The sequence below is a fragment of the Python bivittatus genome, unplaced genomic scaffold (genome assembly GCF_059951505.1).
Source record: "Python bivittatus isolate LINGU-HERP-01145 unplaced genomic scaffold, Pbiv_v1 ctg000350_np1212, whole genome shotgun sequence".
In the NCBI taxonomy this organism is placed as follows: Eukaryota; Metazoa; Chordata; class Lepidosauria; order Squamata; family Pythonidae; genus Python; species Python bivittatus.
Window position 1 is genome coordinate 18,610,284 of NW_028277074.1, and position 18,453 is coordinate 18,628,736.

Consider the following 18,453-nt stretch of genomic DNA (forward strand, 5'->3'; position numbering starts at 1 on the left):
AATGGCAATATTCAATTTGGATTCATATCGATGTTCAGAATTCTGAAATGTGATTGACCTTTAGGCTATACTGAAATATACAGATTATAGCTCAGATCCCTGATTACCTTACGTTGACCTTACTACACTTTGCTATCAAAAGTTGTTATGAGCTGGTAAGCTACTAGCCAAAGGCTTTAAACTAAATTTATCACTTATCAACAGTGTAATAAAAATAAGCACATACGGCAACAAAGTGCACAGTGCAGCCAGTGACACGGACTCCAGCCTCCAGTACCAGTTTATGCGCATTAGCTCCTTTAAATGAAGGCAGCAAAGAAGGGTGAACATTCAAAATTTTTCCTAGAAAGAAAAGATAATATTGCTTTTAAGTTCACTTTGCTAATTTTACAAAACTAAAACATAAATTAATGTGCATTCATAAAAACAAGATAAAAACTAGACACTCTTTCCCCCATTTAATTAAAAACACAGTAGAAATTGTGTAATGTCTGTCCTATGCTGTCAGATAAATCATGGTTTGGAAACAGTCAAATCAAGATCTGAAACCACAGGGCAAAGCTGACTGAGAGATGAATGGGCAAAACAATTATTTAGAACATTGCTTTCACAGGGCACTGTTTAGATAGCATGCGGGAATTCTCAGGTAAAGGGAGAAAAAGAGCACAAATCATGATCTGAAATCTTAATTATGACAATTGCGAACTATGTTATAGTGCTATATGCCGTATTTGAGACAGCAATCTATAAGTGCTTTTAATGTAAGTTATTAACCTCTCATCAGCACTTATTAATATGCAGTGCATATTTGGATTGGAATCAACCAAGCTCTGATCCATTGGAATGATACCTCAAGAAACTATTTGTCTATCTAGTATAATACTGTTTATTCTAACTGGCAATGTTTCTCAATGATCTCAGGAAAAGCTGCAATCAACCTATTATTGTGATCCTTAGAATAACAATAACCCAGGAACTGAAATTTGGACTTTCTGCAGTATTTGTAAAAATAAGTCATGTCAACAAACCTGACCTTTAAGACCCTCCATTTGTATAGCAGATGAAGCAAGCAGATATGATCCCTGAATTCCATTTTTAAAAAGATCAAATCATCTTCAGAAGAACAAATTCTATTTAAAGAAAAGCTCAACACTTGCATGTGTCCTTGTTCTATTTTGTTTTCTCTTTTAAAAGAAATATCACAAAGGGCACCACATCACCAACGTGTATTCCCAGATTCTCATCATGTTGCTCATAGAAGCTCTACTTCGGAGGATAGCCTATGACTCCCCTGGCTGCCTTTTCATCCCAATTTCTTTCAAAAGACTTCTATAGCAAGGGATCAGTTCAGATGACTAAAAAAGATAATTTATCTCCTGCAGCCTGCAGGTAAGGAGAAAAAAGGAGAGAAAGAAGAGGTGGTAGTCCTTTCTACTTTGGGCTTCTAGTATTTTTTACTTTAAAATATGTTTGCCTGTGACTGTATAGTGGTGGTAGTGATGGTAAAGAGTAGAAGTCAACTGTCTCTCATTCTAAGACATCCACAGAAATATATTTTTTAAAATCACCAATATATTGAGTTAATTGAAGAGAGAGTAAATAGAAAAGTTTTTGCCCTCATCTTAACTAAGTATCATCTCAGCTCAAAATAGATGATTATCAACATGGAGATTCTTACAATGTAGCTAGTTTCCTATAACATGGAAAATAATGACATCTGTCCTTTACATCAATGCACTTTTTAACTTAAAAGATGCATCTGGGGGAAATATAGGAATTCACTTCAAACCTGTTAGAGTTTCTAATAGTTTTAAAACGATTAAATTAAGAAGTAACTGCTTCAAGGAAAGTGACTTTACAACAAACCATTTGATATGTTAAACACAGAAGTACTCACCGTCCCACTTTCTAACAAAAGGACCAGATAAGATGCGCATAAATCCTGCAAGACAAATCAGCTCTACTGAAAATTCGCCTAGGGCTTGATCAACAGCACTGTCAAATTCTATACGATTGCTGTAGTCCTTGTGGTTAATTACCTAATATATAAAAACAGTAGAAAACACAGATGTAACACAGTCTAGTTTTCCCCAAATGCCATCTTCCAGATGAGTTGGACTACAATTTCCACCATCTCAAGCCATGATAACTGTTAGACTGCAGACCTAGATTAGAGAAGCCTGATTTAATAATTCTTCCACCAAGTACACAAAAACACTGATACCTAAAACTTTGTCTTCTCAAAATAGAAGTAATTTAGGGAGACTTACGATATATCAAGGTCAATATATCATTGTCTACGTGATTAATTTTGTCTGTAGGCACTAAGAAAACCAAGCAGGAATTATTAAACAGACTCAGAGCGGAATGTCCTGCTTTAGTATGTCAAAATGTTTCATAGATTCTTCTTGTGACAACCTAGTAGCATTAATTCTATGTTGTAATTTAGAGGTTATGGCTGACAGATTGGTTTGCTAGAATAACCAACTAAATTCATGGCAGAGGAAAACCACCTGTCATCTTGTAACTGTCCTTGTCCAAATCAAACTTAGATCTCCTATACCAAGGTTGGGGAAAATCCATGGGCTAATCTAGCCTAATTTAGGCCTCTTTTCCACATAGTGACAAAAAGAACATTTTGTAGGCATTCTAGGGCACCTGTATAATTTCAATTGCAATAAAGCAAGGGTGGGGTATCTGGGTTGCGGAATGGTTCTATCAGCTCTGGTCAGCAAGCTCATGTGAAAAATGCAGGAAGTTGTAGTTTAGCGGTACCTCACAATGTGCTGTAAATATTTTCCATAGGCATGCTGAAATCTCATAGAATCTTATAAGGCATAGCCACATCTACCTTTCCTTGAACTGTGACTGGTAATGTTTAATATCAGCTAGTCTTAATTGTCAATATTTTATCCCTTATTAGGCAGGCTCAGTTAAAGATCACACCAAACCTGGCTGACTCTTCCTTAAGAACAGGACTGTGTATATTCTGATGGAATGAGGGCATATATGCTTTTGAGAGGTATGCAGAAGGCTGCAATCTCAAAGTGGGTAGGGCCATATAAAAGTGGGTGAATAATTCTAATTAAATATGAAGTTAAATATATACAATGCATACACTCTCTCCTACATACTAATATACCTGAACACACACAAGCTCTCTCACACACTTATCTACTTGCACATGCATAATGCAAATGTTTAAAAGACAACTAACACACAGTGATATACACAAAAAAACAGGAAACAAAGTGAGAGGATAGGGAAAAAGCAGGAAATGAAGAAATAGGACACAGAACAAAAGTAGAAAGTTGGGAAAATGGCTTAGAACCATGGCTTGTGAATGTGTTTTCCATCTGCTCAGTGTTTTCATTCCTATGTGCAGAAACCTCCAGGACAGTTGTAACTATTAATTCATCATCAAGCTTATTTTAACTCAGTTTCTAATGGTGCTTTGCCAGCTGATCACAAATTGTTGTATGCCAAGCACAATCAAGTTTCCTACTTTATGGGCTATTGTGATGCCTTAACTATGCTCAATCTGCCATCCGCAACAAATCTAGAAGGACGAGTTTTCTCTTTCCCAGGTATTCTCTGTAAGGACTGAGCCACCATTGTTTACTTATTTATTTCAGAAAGCAATCCATTAAATATAATAAACTGCGAATAAAAAAGTACTTACTTTTGTGGGAATTCCATCTCTTTCTGCTTTTTTAAGTCCTTCTGCATCAGCTTTATTAGAAATGACGAGCACTATTTCTGCAGAGCTGTTTGGTTTCTTTGCACTGGCAATCAGAGCTTCCATATTCGTACCTGACAAACCAGCAATAAAGCAAACTTAAGCCAGAACCTTAACTTACCTAGGAGTAAATTTCATTGAATTCAATGGGTCTTCCTCATTAGACCATCTTTCTGCATATTGTATGATTACACTGTTGACAATTAAATATTCTAGCAAAGTGGCAATTTGAGTCTTCACAAAAGGTAAGCGTCCTTTGCAAAAACTTAATCCAATCCATCCAAAAGCAACAGTAATGTTAAAAATATGAACATCAGCCACAAATAAAAATACATTCTCATTTTAAAATATTTTATTTTAGTAAGATAATGTAGTTAATGTATCGTATTTTAATTATACTTATTAAATTTTATTAAAATTATTTTAATAAAATATAATAAATTTTATTTTAATAAAATGAAATTTAAAATAAAATCTTATAATTTACAGTTATAAATGGTCAAAATTTTCTGCTATACTCTTGATATATTTTTCAGTGTCAGCACCACTCCAAAAAACAGTTACAGGTATCAGACGAAGCACCCTTCTAAATAATATATCTTTTTACTAAACTTTGGACTTGGATGATATAATTCATTTGCCAAGGTGTACAGATTTTTAAAATGCAGTTAAGCAAGCAAGCAACCAAATGAACTCCATCCCCCAATTAAAAATCTCTGTATTCTGTTGCATTCCCTTAGGATAGGAACACTTTAAAAATATATGCACTCTTTCTCCCCAGTTCTTTAATAACCTCCCTCACAAAATTGCATATAAAAATTATAGTTTAGTAAGCAAACCATCAGTTATATATTTTATTAAAGGAGAGACACAGCTAATCACTGATTAAGAAAACAGAAAAAAAATGGATTCAGACTTGATCTGCTTTCATAAGAATGATCATGATGATCAAATCAGTACAGAATCAGAAGATATTTTTCCTGTCTGTGTTGACCAATCTATTTTAAGCTTGTCTCTCAGAAAACCATAGTCAATGAAGGAAAGATGCTTAAAGTTTGTTTGCATTTCTTGTAATGGGAAACACAGGAGCTTACCTGTTCCAGAAATGAGGATGCCAACTCTTGTTTTGCTTGGCTTCATTTTTATTTGTTTGCTGTGCAAGGACTGTAATTTATTTGCTTGTAAGGCTTGGAGCAAGTTATTGACTTCAACATGAGCAGAACCTTTATATTAGAAAATAAACATTAACTGCAAGTAATAATTTAGATTACAGCACAAGTGTTCAGTAAAATAACCAATATTCTATTAAATTATAAAAAGAGGATCCAAGACATGTGAAAAAAAGGTAATTTTATTTTAGAGATCTGGAAGGATCCTAAAAGTCTTAAAGTAGGTTCAAATAACAATGGCATTGACTGTTCTTTAAGATATAGCTATATATTGTACTTAACAGTTATAGAATTCAGGACTGGTAATTTAACACATGTAATCCCCAGAAAGATGAGGTTGAACATAATGACCTGCTTGATGTTGCACAACTTTCCCAATCAACCATGCCTCTTCATGCCTCCAAATGTCACTTAGGACTTTCCCAGCCAGCTCCTTCTGTACAACAAGGACTGCACCAATGCCACAGTTAAATGTTCGTGCCATTTCCTCCTCTGATAGATTTCCCTCTCTCTGAAGCCAGGAAAAGATGCTGGGTATCTTCCAATGCAAGGCATCTGAAAATAGCCAGAAGTTTTATTTTAATAAACATTTACAGTCAAATAAGAGATTTTATGTCAAAACTTTACAGCACTCAAAAGTTTCGGGAGTTTGTAGTCTGGAATACAGTACATCTTAAAAAATGCAAGAACTATAAACATCTGCTCTGATGGTTACTAATTGCAATTGAGGAAAATTCATTAGGTTATATCCAGTCTCATGGAAATAGTTTTCTACTCACACAATAGAATTTTCCCTTTCCTCCCAAATGTGCTCTTCTAGATGATCCCTCATCTTCAAGAGCAGATCTGAGCTTGGGGGAAGGAGGAATGCAGAGAAAAGGAATCTATTCTACCAGCAAATAGCCATTTTGTTGGCACGGGAGCACCATATATTGAATACAACCCATTTAATTTCAGACTGTAACCCTTAGTCTAACCAATTAATTCTCAATGTTATCAATTGACAAAAAAAGTGGGTCATTCTTCAAAACTGTTGAGTTCTATACAAAAATATGCATAACAAAACAATTAAAAATTAATAAACCAAGACATTTTCAACCAGACACCAAACTTAATGCCTAGATTTTTTAAAAACTGTTATTCCATTCAGCTATAACTTAGATTACAAATTGGTGGATTATCTGCACTTCGAAATCATTCTTTTTCAGCACCTGGACTCTCCTTTGATTACATCACTGAAATCTTAGAAAAGCCACCAAAAGTTGTATTGTTAAGCAGTGTGAGAAGGAAATCAAATTCTTCCCCCCATGTCAGCAGGAAGTCAAAGTTTCCCATTTGTCTCACCATACCATTGTTTATCTTAACAGCAATCAAGGCATATGACTAAATTATAGTAAGAACAGGCTCACCTAAAAAGATTAAGACGTAACAGAAAGAATCAAGAAACCTCCACCCTAGCCCAAAATTAAATAACTAAACACCTGACAGGAAGGGCCAACATTCCTTAAACCCAAAAAATTGAATCATAAAAAGATTTCTTCCAGAAGAGATCTACATTCCAATTAGAAAATATCAGATAAGGCAAACACAGGAAACCCCAGCTTAGTAGGGTGCCCGACCTTAGAATGCTCCCTAGTCAAGCGCACTCTTCTGGAATCCCAGCTAATTACTTTTTCTAAGAAATCCTAGAGGGCAGGTTTCCCTTGGCACTTTTTAAGGATCTTCCCTATAAAAGGGGATTCCTGGGAAGCCCTGATGTGTGCCCCAACAGCTGATCATCTTGTGTATCTGGCTCTCAGAAATAAAGTTTTCTTTCTCCTTCAAGCTACCGTCTGCATGTTTATTCCCAGCTCGGAGACGAACCTTATAAATTTGCATTCTAACAGTAGGAACGTAACTTTATTTAGCCTCTCAAATAAAACTAGCACACTAGGATAACTATTTAAATACTTTATATTATTCTATGTTATTTTTATTGGCTGCAATATTTACAAAAAGATGTAGTACAGGGATTTTTCTAGTAAATTTTTAAATTAATGTTTAATTAAGTAGCCCCTGCCAAATATCCTTCTCATATGATCATTAAAGATACAGAGCCTCTGGCATGAAGAGGCTGTTATGGAAATTTTATATTTCTGTATCTTTTTACTCTATTACATTTTGTTACTTTTCATTCTTGCCACTGTAGCTTTAAGAAGAAAAGCCTCTTCTCATTTTCCCTCATTTATATATAGCCATCTTGGGTTTTAGAAAAGGACACATCTACATATTTTCTTCCTTCTTGTTCTTTACCCTTGAATTTCCCTCCCTGTTTTTCTATTGTTACTCCAATGCATCCTTAACTTTACTGGATCTCCCCCCTCTCCCCATCACTGAAGAGATGAACTCTCTGATGAAGCTCAACTAAGACTGATCTTTTCCTAACCACAAGCATGCATTGGTTGAAATTCTTTCTGTTTAGACTTCTCAAGGTTTTTGTTAAGTGTCTATAACTCAATAAGTATTGTGAATCCATCTAGCACTGCTCTTAAATTGCTTTATTAATAGCTCAACCTCCAGACCACTAGAGCTCAAGATATCCGTGTTTCTATTATTTCCTCTTCTTGTTTCTATTGTCCTACTGATTTTAAAGCTGTATTTATATGAAATGCAAATAAATCTATCAAAATGCTGTAGAGGGGGTAAGAGTGTAGCAAGGTAAAGAGCGGGATGCCTGTGTTACACCTGTCCCAATTCTAGAATTTAAAAATAAAATAATATTGGTTTTTGCCTCATCTGCAGGTGCTGCTAATTTTCTTAACCAGGAGAATATACAAGCCAAAGGGAGACAGCTTTCTTGTAATGTACAATTAAAATTCAACATTAAATCTGAACCAGGCCTGTAAAAGGTAAAAGGTATCCTGCAAAGAATGCTAAGAATGTATCTGTAAAGTCATATTTAACCAAAAAACCAAGAAATCTCCAACTGTAGCTTTCTTACCTAGAACTACACCAACTGATGCTGGCAGGACACGTGGAATATTTTCAAGCAGCCCTCCTCCAGTAATATGGGCATATGCTTTCACATCACCTGAACGAAGGATTGGCAAAAGAATCTTGCTGTAGATTTTAGTAGGTGTGAGTAACTGTTCTCCTGTAAACCCCAAAAATGAATGAATTATTATAACAGAAACATCCATCAAGGCAGAAATAGAGGAAGGAAACCAAGATGAGTATTACTGAGATGCTTTGTATTACTGCTTTGCAGAATAATCACATTAAGGGGGGTCCACACAATTAAAAGGGGGTTAACCTCAGTTCCAATAGTGCATCATCTGTTCTACCCAGTGCACAGAGATCTGAGAGGAAAGCCAACATACATGTTTCCATGTGAGTAGGAAGCCCATACAAGCGTGTTTCAGGCTGCACAGGAATTGCTTTTCCTCCTGCAGCACTTCATGCCTAATATGTGAATATTGGAGATATGGCTGGAGGAAACTACACAATATCAGAGCAACGAGTTCATCCCGTCCCACCCGATCACACAGAGAGGGCATGCTCCGGACCCCTTCAGCAAAAGAACTCTGACTAGCGGGGTCCAGAAGACGGGCCTCCTCTGCTGTAGCCCCCGCCCTTTGGAATATCTTGCCCCTGGAGGTGAGATTGGCCCCCTCACTCCTGGCCTTTCAGAGGGATTTGAAGATCTGGCTCTGCCATCTGGCCTGGGGTGAGGAGGGGGATCATCAAGTGTGGGGTTGGCTAGTCCCTTATTGGCCTGGTGTTGCTGCCTTGAACCATCGGCCTCCTGGATTTTTTCCCTTTTATTTTTGGGAATGTGAATTGTTATAGGTTTTAATTGTACATTTATTTATTGTTTTAATGTGTTGTGAGCCGCCCAGAGTCCCCCACTGGGGTGAGATGGGCGGGGGACAAATTTAATAAATAAACAAACAAACTGCATGGGGCCCCATTATTTCTTAAAGAATGGCAATGAAGTACTGATACCACATTATTTAGAAGAGGCAAAAGTTTTCCAACACATTCTCTGTTTTCTCAAGGCTTTCTCTCAAAATGTATCCTTTGATCCCAAAGAAAATGTTCCAATAACTCAGAATTAATGATGAGGGATGTAGTGACAGGCCAATGAAATAAAACTGAATTTTGTGTGTTGTTAGTTTTTTTTGCTATCATTGTTCTTTTTCTGGTACTATTTTTTGGTTTTTTTGTATTGTTCTTTATTTTTAAATGTTTTAACAATTGTAAACTGCCCAGAGTCCCTGGAAGTTGGGCAGCATATACATTTTAATAATAATAATACCACTATAATAATAGATAAAAATGCCAAATCCAGTCTAAACATCTGGCTGACTGTGTGACCTACAATTATAATAATTATTATTCCTAGGTACAAACTGGGGAGTTCCCCTATTTTAAACAGGGCTGCATTCTCTCAGAAAAAACAGGTATGTAAGTTTGGGCGTGCCTCATTAAACCAGACCTCTGTGGCCAGGAATGCCTACTATCAGTTGATAAGGGAGAATGAATTAGTCCACATAAAGTTGAATGACCCAGAGATATGCATAAATTCTGGATATTACAATCCAGAAATTGGGCCTAATGAACTGAGTTGGATTGGAGAAGGGGTACTTTATGGCAGAAGATCTACTGTAGTGCAGCCTAGATATGGTGGCTTGCCTGTCCTGGCTCTGCAGTATAATGATCCAAGGGCATGAGTAGTCCCTTCAAAGGCAAATTACATTCACCCAATTTCCATTCAGGAAGGGAATATTATGTGGAAGGGTACATGAATGGATGAGGATTAGTGTGTGAGATTAAAACTGTTTCATTTGTCATTCTAAATTGACCTTCTGTGCTTATCTTTCCTGTACTAACCTACACTCACCCGAGTATGCAGCCTTCCCAGAGCAGAGGACAACAGAACACATTCCTAGTAGCTCTAATTAGGATACAAGTGTCTCTCTACTTATCCCACTGAGAAAGCAATGTGATCAACCACGGATATCTCTGGACAGTTTGCACTGGAACTGAAAAGTATATTAAAGAGGCAATTCTATTGGAAGTTAGTACAATAGGTTTATTAGCTTAATAAACATATGAAACTGTTGTTGAAACACATTCTGTTGCCCTTAGTGGTTGGTGTGTTGGATGGGGACAGAGATCGTAAGTTGGCTTAAGGTTAGCCAATCTAACATTGGTGGAAAAGGAGAACAGAGATAACTACTGTATTTTTTTGGAAATATTTACAGAGTAAATGGTATAAACATAGGTACCATATGTTTATACCACTTATATATTAAAGCATATTAAATAAATACATTATACAATCAGAAATTAATATTTACATTGCATGAAAATACTGTATTCACAGAGCTTACCCAGTGTTTGCTCACGACAGTCACCCACTGAAGGAGAGGAAAAATCTAAAGAGGATTTTTCAACAATCTTTCTCACAAGGCTAAACCCATTGCTGTGAATACCAGAGGAAGCAATTCCAAGGATTACATCTCCATCAGTGATCTTGTCAAGCTGGGGGAGCATCTGTCCCCGTTCTACAGCACCCACAGCAAATCCCCCGAGGTCATATTCTCCAGGTGGATACATGCCAGGCATTTCAGCAGTTTCTCCACCTTGAGGTTTTTTTTGGGGGGAGGGATAGGAAAAAAACACTATTGTGAAGTTTTTTATGTAATCATACTATCTGGATTCTTATATACATCAAAATATGACAGTTTAGCATGTCATAAAAGCTTTTAGTTCTAAGAAAGTGTTGCCCTGGGAGTCCTATTATGAAATATTGGCCATTCTTTCCTGCCAGTTCTGCAGAAGAAAATAAATCAACAATGGAAAAAACCCCTGGTTAAAATTGCTTTTAGGGTGTGAGATTTCAATACCTATAATTACTAGCTGACAAGGAAACAGAATCCCATAAAGAAAAAGGTCATCCCAGAGAGCTTGCCTTAGTACAATTAAAGATCTAGAAGATCTACATGGTACAAATCTGCTGAATTGTACAATTTCTGAACTGTCCACAGAAAACTAGCATATTAGAAGGAAAGAACAAGGGATTCTTCTTACCTATTGCAGTCTGTCTCTTTAGACAACTTCTATTTAAATCCCCACTGCGACAATCCATTACAAATCCAGTGCCTGGGTTCACATCCTGAGCTAAGCCATAAAGTTGCCATTGTATTTGTACTAATTTATTCTTTTAATATTGTATTTTTTTCTATGCACACTGTCAAGAGTTGTTTTGATTGCGGTGGCACAGAAATATGTTGATTAGATAAATAATGTTTTGGCTTAACAATGGTTGTTTTAAAATCATTGTTTATGGTTTTGCAATATAATGGGAACCACCATGATGAGTTCTGCAAGAGATTGTGATTAAAACGAATAATGGACTAGTGCTAAGGATGAACCAAGTCATTGAACAATGATGACCCCTACTAGCTCCAACAAAGCACATATATCATCCTCAAAACATGTAGATTCCCACCCCCCACCCCTGCTTTCCTTTCCAAAGATGAGAAATTCCCTGCGATAGTAGAAGTAGAGAGTCATACCGAGGAGAGCACAGCCTGCTAGTTTACAAGCTTCTGCTATTCCAGCTATGATTGTCTGAGCCATCCTGACATCAAGTTTCCCACAGGCAAAATAGTCAAGGAAAAAGAGAGGCTCGGCTCCTTGAGCTAGGATGTCATTGACACACATGGCAACCAAGTCTTGGCCGATTCTTTTATGCTTATTACACAACTGGGCAATCTGTCATGAAAATGAAGAGATAGCAGCATGTCATGGCTTCTTTACAATTCCCATTCATCTTGATGAGGCTTGAGAAAAAGTGCCTTTGCCAGTTTTTTCCAAAGTATGTTTGCCAGTTCTAATAAAGTCATAACCCTATACTCTCAAAGGTTTTGCTGCATACATCCTCTTTGTTGGCCCCTCCAGGTTTTTTCCCCACCAACTTTCCAAATATGCCAGCTGGCCAAAAAGTATTGGAAATCCCTGTTCTAAATTTATTAGATTTATATCCCACCTTTCCTCCAAGAGCTCCAAGTGGGGGGGGGTCTCCCTTAATTTTAAGTTTACAATAGCAATCCTGTGAGATAGGATGGACAGAGAAAGTGAGGGGCACAAGTTCATGAAGTGAATTTCCATGCTGGAGGTGGATTTGAGTTGGGTCTCCCCAGTTCTACTTTTAACACCTTAACCATTATGAAGTGGTTCTTATGAAGCCAGTTTTCGGGTTTAAACCAGCCCTTCCAAAACACCAGAAAAGAATGAAAAACTACTAAATGCCTTCTTTTTTATTACCTTGAGCTTTGTTCCAACACCATCGGTACCAGATACCAAAATTGGATCTTTATATCCAGCTTCTTTTAAGTCAAAAAGGCCAGCAAAGCCTCCAAGTTCAGCATTACAGCCTGTCAAGCGGGGGAAAAGGCTTGTTAATATGACAAGATTTATCAATTTGTACATATCAATTTGTACTTCTGGCTTGATTTCCCCATTCTTCAGATCTTGACGTAAACCCACAAAAAATATGTCACAGCGAGTATGGGATAACATTTCTTTCCATTATGGATTTTCTCGGTTTGTAGCTACTAATTCTGGTTTTATTTGGAAATGAGTTAGTGAAAGTAAGGCAATTTCCCTCAACTTGACACCTTCAAGATCAGTTGGGATTACAATTAGCAGAATTCCCAATCTTTCCCAATAAGGTAATATGGCAGGGAAGGCTGAAATAAGAATAGCTTGTGTTTTCCTCCCCCACCCCGAATTAATCTGGATTCCTTTGCCTCAATTGTAACTTTAGTTCACATTTTTACTTGAATGCAAGTTTTAATGTTTCAAGTGAGGTTACTCACAATGTGAAATTGTAACTATCAGGTCCCAACTCAGTTACCAAATGCATTTACTAGTTAATAGGGCTTATTCCATAGCAACTATAAGTTCCATCAACCTGAACTGGGGCTTCTGAGTAGACATGCAAAGAATTGCTTTAGATGCCCTTTGATTTACAGAACACCTGATGCTAAAATAAGTTAAAGGATCAGAATTATATGCAGAACCACAATGGAATTTGTAGTAAACTCCAGTAGGCATTTCTGTACCCTTGAATTCCAATTGCAGAGATGCAAATCTAGTACCTAGTAAAAATTAACAAACACGTGTTCACAAATTCTACAAAATGTGATAAAAAATATAAGTAATCTTACCTGATCTAGATGTGGCTGCTGCTAAAGGTTTAATTTTCTGAACCAAGGTGTTACCAGCTGCAATATCTACACCACTGTCTTTATATGTTAGGCCTCTAAAAAGGCAGAATAGCCAATTATCAATTCACCCATATATACAATCCATTTGCAGTTGTATTTTTTAATGGCTGTGTAGGTTTGTAAGGATCTTACTTTTTACTCACCCTGCTTCTGTACCTTCAACAAACATACTGCAACAGAGAAATTTAGCTTTTAGAAACTAGTGTTCTAAAACCTAGTTTGTGTTCTAAGAATCTAGTTTTTAGGGTATTCTAAACCTAGGTGTTCTAAAAAAAAAAAAGGTATTCTAACGGGTTTGATTTCAAAAATCAGAAAGAGTGTTCCAACGCATACAAGATTGGCATTTCTGGTGTGTGTGATGCCTCAGCTGGAACAAGTACTACACCTACCAAAAAGACCAGGGCAAATGACAGTGTAGTTTTCCACCTCTCCAGCATAGCATATGGATAAAGTGCATTACTGAGCACATAGCAGCAAGATTCTTAATATTCCTTTGTGTGAAACAAAGTGCTGTCCTCAAGTGCATCATCAATAGAAGTTTTGAACTTCTAAGCTCAAAACTGTTCAATGGATTTACTGATTTTCATCAAGTCAGACTATTCAAACAAGAACAAACATGGATAGCTCTTACTATATTACCACCAAGATCTAAGATATAACAAATATAATTTTTTAAAAGGCAATTGTGTGTTAGTTACACCCCCCACACACACTTGTGAAGGCACTGTTACATCTTAAGTTGTTACAGTTATCTAAGAATTATGGGCTGCTTTAGGTTACAATCAAGGGTAAACCTATGGAAGAACCAGCTTCTTGTTATCTCTTTTAGCCTCACTCTGAGATTTTAGAAATACTGAATCATGCTCTTGATAAAGCAGTTTAATGACTTAAATAATTTAAGGCCTCAGTAGAGAAAATGTCATTATTAGGTACCAAGGTTAATCAGCATGAGGAAAACGTCAAAACTGTGTTACTTGTAGTTCTGTTTACAGCTGCAAATCAACTATGTACCCAAATAATTCAGTTTAAATAAATAGGTCACTATCTCATTTTCACATTTCACAATAGCTATTTAACAAGATTCTTAAATACAAGACTCTTTTAACTGTTTAAAAATGAACCCACTGAATATGACAGGTTTTTCTGGCTAACAGTCCACTTCATAATGCAGCATTTGATGTAGTCCATGAGAGTTCATAGTACATTCAATTTGTGTGTCTTTAAGCTGGCAATAATGTTCTTATTTTGTTTCCTTTTAGTTTTGCTGCAATGGAGTATTATAGCTATCTCCAGAAAATGAATTTTCACAGCAGGTGTCCTCTTACAGCTGTTCAAATATATGCACTTCACAAAACAGTTTCATAATAAAAATTCATTTCATTGAATAAAGCAAAGTAGATTTATATCACTTTTCAAATAATTATTTAGCACTAATAATAAAACTAGATGCCATACCACAGTTAGTAACTTTATTGCATTACAGAAGATTAGTCTTACAGTGTACTGATACATCATACACTTTCAAGCAAAGACTGTTAATGCATTACAAAATATTGTGTTATCAAGAAATAATGCTACTTAAATATTTGGGGAACTTTTCTCTTTAAAAAACCAGCAAGACCTTGTCACTGCCCATATAAACTCAAGCAAATGGCTGGATTAAATACTAATTTTGCTACCGTAGTTGTACTAAAACAATATGTAACAGATTTAGAGGTAGTATTGGTACGAATGTTTTTCTAATAGTTAATGTTTACAGAGAATTTTCTATAGTTATGGAAAGGCCTCCAGATACTTTGGATTACAAGTCCTGTAAGATTTTGCATTTGGCCATGGTGGCTCAGACTGGTGGAAGCCTGCCCCTGATCTATGGGCACAGATGTTTGCACTGGTAGTTTTTCAACTACAATACCAAATGCAACTATATATCTATCAAACTATACCAATTTATATTTTAAAGAGATGTAGTTTTAAAAAATGTTCACAAGACAATGAAAAACTATCTATAATTAGCCCATGCAGTGTTACCTTAAAATGCATGGGAAACTGAAATGGTGCTCTTTTGCTATTTCTTAAACAGGGAAAAGTTAATCAAATGAGATTCTGAAGTTTTGGCATCTTTGCCAGAACCCTCCAGATGTACTCAATTATTATCAGCCCTGGTCAAAATGTGCCCAACAGTTTCTGGTTGGGGAACACTATCCTATATAATGAACAGGGTAATTAGTCCACTATATTGGGAAAAAGAACCCAAATGTGATCAATCTATTTCTGAACTTAGAAAATATAAGGAAAAAAATTCCCAGTGAGATGGTATCCCAAACTTCTCAACTCAAGCAGCTCTTGCCAAATCCAATGATGTCAGAATCTATATCATTCATTATAAATCAACTGATATCACACTAGAACTATGGGAAAAAAAATTAGCTTTGAAATCTAATAGACTTAATAAACTATAAAAAGTCTAATAAATTCTTCCATACCCAATATTTGTTTTTCTCAAAAGTGGATTTTATTCTTAAAAATAAGGAATAAAACAGTCAATAACGTCACTTTTGTGAATGGAATACCCTTAGCAGCTGGCAAACCTAAGACATTCCCAATATACAATATCTCAGGCACACTTCCCCAAGCTACATCCACATGAGGGACAACTACATGCTCAAGTCAGGTACAGATTATGCAACCCCCTCCTATTCTGCTAGAGAGGAAATGTTTTATCTTTCAAAAGACTGCAGGAGAACTCTGGGAGAAAAGGAATTACTTAAGATGTTATGTGCCAAGGTTGGGAAGACAGGAGGAATCTCTTCAGCCTCTGATAAAATGGAAAAAATCTACAAGGAGGTAGAAAAAAGTCCATAAAAGCAAGCAAGAAGATTTTAGCTTTCAGCATAAGGTATCATAAGAAATAGGTAAGAAGTTTAGCTAGAAATACTCCTTAAGATGATCTTTCATTTTGTGAACTACACAGAACTTTATATTGTCTAGAATTTTTTTTTTGATTGGAGGCCCATTGTGTTTTCTGTTGGATATTTGCAAGATCTACAGCTTTAATAGAATTAACTATAGAGTTAACAAGAGATTGCTTTTTGGCTGTGAACATAATTGGATCAGGTGGTGAACTTTCTTATTACCCAACAAATTTGGTACCAGAGGATGGTTGGGCTTGAGAAGCTGATAAAACCTTTTTAAGAGAAGACATTAAAAGTTATTATTAAGTTAGTTTGTTTTTTATCCAGACAGCAAAGCGTCCCTTTTTCCTTTTTTTTCTTTTTGAAGGCAAGAAATTTTTAAAGAGAGAAGGTGATTTATGTAAGTGAAATATTGATAGTAAATCTTTACAACTAAAGGAGAATTTAGCAGAGGAGTTTGCACAGAGTAGCTTTAAAATGTCTGTAACCTTAGGCACTTTAACAGATGAAGCTATTATATCTACTCAAAGTTTCCAACAGGGTGTAAGTAATAACAGTGTATGTGTAATTCCAAAGTTAAATAGGAATAACTTTCAAATGTGGGATGCAAGGTTAAGAGTTTCTCTTCAAGGACAGGACTGTTTAGATATCATAAAGATATGTCTGAAAGCCAATTAGAGCAGAAGGAGGATAAAATGAAAGAAGCAAAAGTCTTAATGATATTATATACCTGTATAGAAGACCATGAAAGTCCACTAGTAACTAAATATAGAACAGCTAAAGGTTTATATAATGCTCTTAAGGGAAAATATTTTATTAGATCAAATAAGAATGTGATATTTTTGAAAGAAAGATTGTATAGCATGAGGATGAAAGAAGGAACTAGTATTGATAAGCACTTAGATGAAATGTTAAAGCTTGTTTCAGAGCTTCAGTCTGCAGGAGCAGAGATATCTGACTCTGAGTTTCACACCTGTATGTTACTTAGTCTATCACAATCCTTTGCAAACCAAAAGGCTATGCTTGAGTCTATTGCAAAAGTGGATTTAGATTATACAATTGCTTATTTGAGAGACCCTGGCCTTAAAAGGGTAATGGATAACACACCTGGAGAAATGTCAGTATTAAGAACAAGATCTGATCTTAAGGAAAGGAGATGTTATGTGTGCTCGAAGATTGGGCATATTGCTAAGTATTGTAGATTTAAAGGAGTAGAAGGTCAAAAGTCCAGAGGAATAAATGTTCCTACAGAAAGAATGTCTTTTAGTAAACAAGGACATTTTAATAGCCACAGGAACTTTAAACGATTAAATGGTAGACCAAATAAGGTATAAACAAAGGTTTAATAATGGTATGAATGCTTGCAATAATCAGGTGTTTCAAATATCTGATTATCAAGGTGTAAATGATAGAAGGCATTTTCTCCTTGATAGTGGTAGTTTTATCCATATTTGTCGGTTTAGAGAAAGTTTCAGTGAACTTAATACAGAAAATAGACCAGAGATATTGCAAGCAAATCAAGAAAGACTAAATGTTCTTGGAATTGGAACTGTACCTTTAAGAGTTTTTACTTCTAGAGGTGAGGTAGTGAACCTTACATTAACAAATGTTGCTTTTGTTCCTGAAGCCTCAAATAATTTGCTTGGTACTAAAAGGATTGTGAAGAATGGTTATACTGTAATACTTAAATCTAATACAGGAAAAATTATTAATGATAGAACTGGTCTTGTGCTTAAAGTTGATGAAAAAGATGGATTTCATTATATCATTGATGTTAATGATAATCTTCTAATAAATGAGGGGAGGCCTATGGGTCAAACTAGGCAAGATGTCTGTGATCATAAAACTTGTCTTTATTCATGGCATGAGAAGTTAGCCCATAGGAACATGCAAAGGATTGAAAAATGATTGCCAGAAAGTGGAGTTAATACTGTTAAATGTGATGAAGCAAAAGAAAGGTGCGAAATCTGTATAAAAGCAAAGGGAACGGCTCCTAGTTATTCAGGACAATCCAATGTACAAGATAAGGATTATTTGGAAGAGGTTTATTCAGATCTAGTGGGTCCTCTGCCATTATCTGCAGGCAAGAACAGATATTTCCTTACTTTTACTGAATTTAAGAGTAGATATCGTTATGTATATATCCTTGAAAACAAGGATGAGACCCTTGAAAGGTTTAAGTGCTATGTAGCCATAATTAAGAACCGACTTGGAAGGCGCCCTTAACGCTACGTACTGATGGAGGTGGGGAATATTGTCAGGCAGACTTTAAGAGGTTTGTGGAACAGGAGGGTATAGAACATAAAGTAACCAGACCTTATTCTCCACAACAGAATGGATGTTCTGAGAAATTG

General features: G+C 36.0%; 1 protein-coding gene across 2 annotated transcripts in view; it reads right to left on the reverse strand.

Moving 5' to 3' along the window:
• Window positions 1-18,453, reverse strand: part of LOC103067155 (trifunctional purine biosynthetic protein adenosine-3) — a 54,050-nt gene that overhangs the window by 1,587 nt on the left and 34,010 nt on the right. Inside the window, exons 13-23 of one of the 2 annotated variants that reach the window (XM_025166080.2) lie at window positions 13,331-13,357; window positions 13,128-13,222; window positions 12,223-12,332; window positions 11,472-11,670; window positions 10,284-10,535; window positions 7,889-8,041; window positions 5,260-5,463; window positions 4,834-4,962; window positions 3,683-3,813; window positions 1,898-2,039; window positions 227-342 (exon numbers count right to left, since the gene is read on the reverse strand). In XM_025166080.2, the coding sequence (XP_025021848.1) occupies window positions 227-342; window positions 1,898-2,039; window positions 3,683-3,813; window positions 4,834-4,962; window positions 5,260-5,463; window positions 7,889-8,041; window positions 10,284-10,535; window positions 11,472-11,670; window positions 12,223-12,332; window positions 13,128-13,222; window positions 13,331-13,357 (1,558 nt within the window). The remainder of the gene's footprint in view (window positions 1-226; window positions 343-1,897; window positions 2,040-3,682; window positions 3,814-4,833; window positions 4,963-5,259; window positions 5,464-7,888; window positions 8,042-10,283; window positions 10,536-11,471; window positions 11,671-12,222; window positions 12,333-13,127; window positions 13,223-13,330; window positions 13,358-18,453) is intronic. The other variant, XM_007427241.4, reaches the window with a different exon arrangement.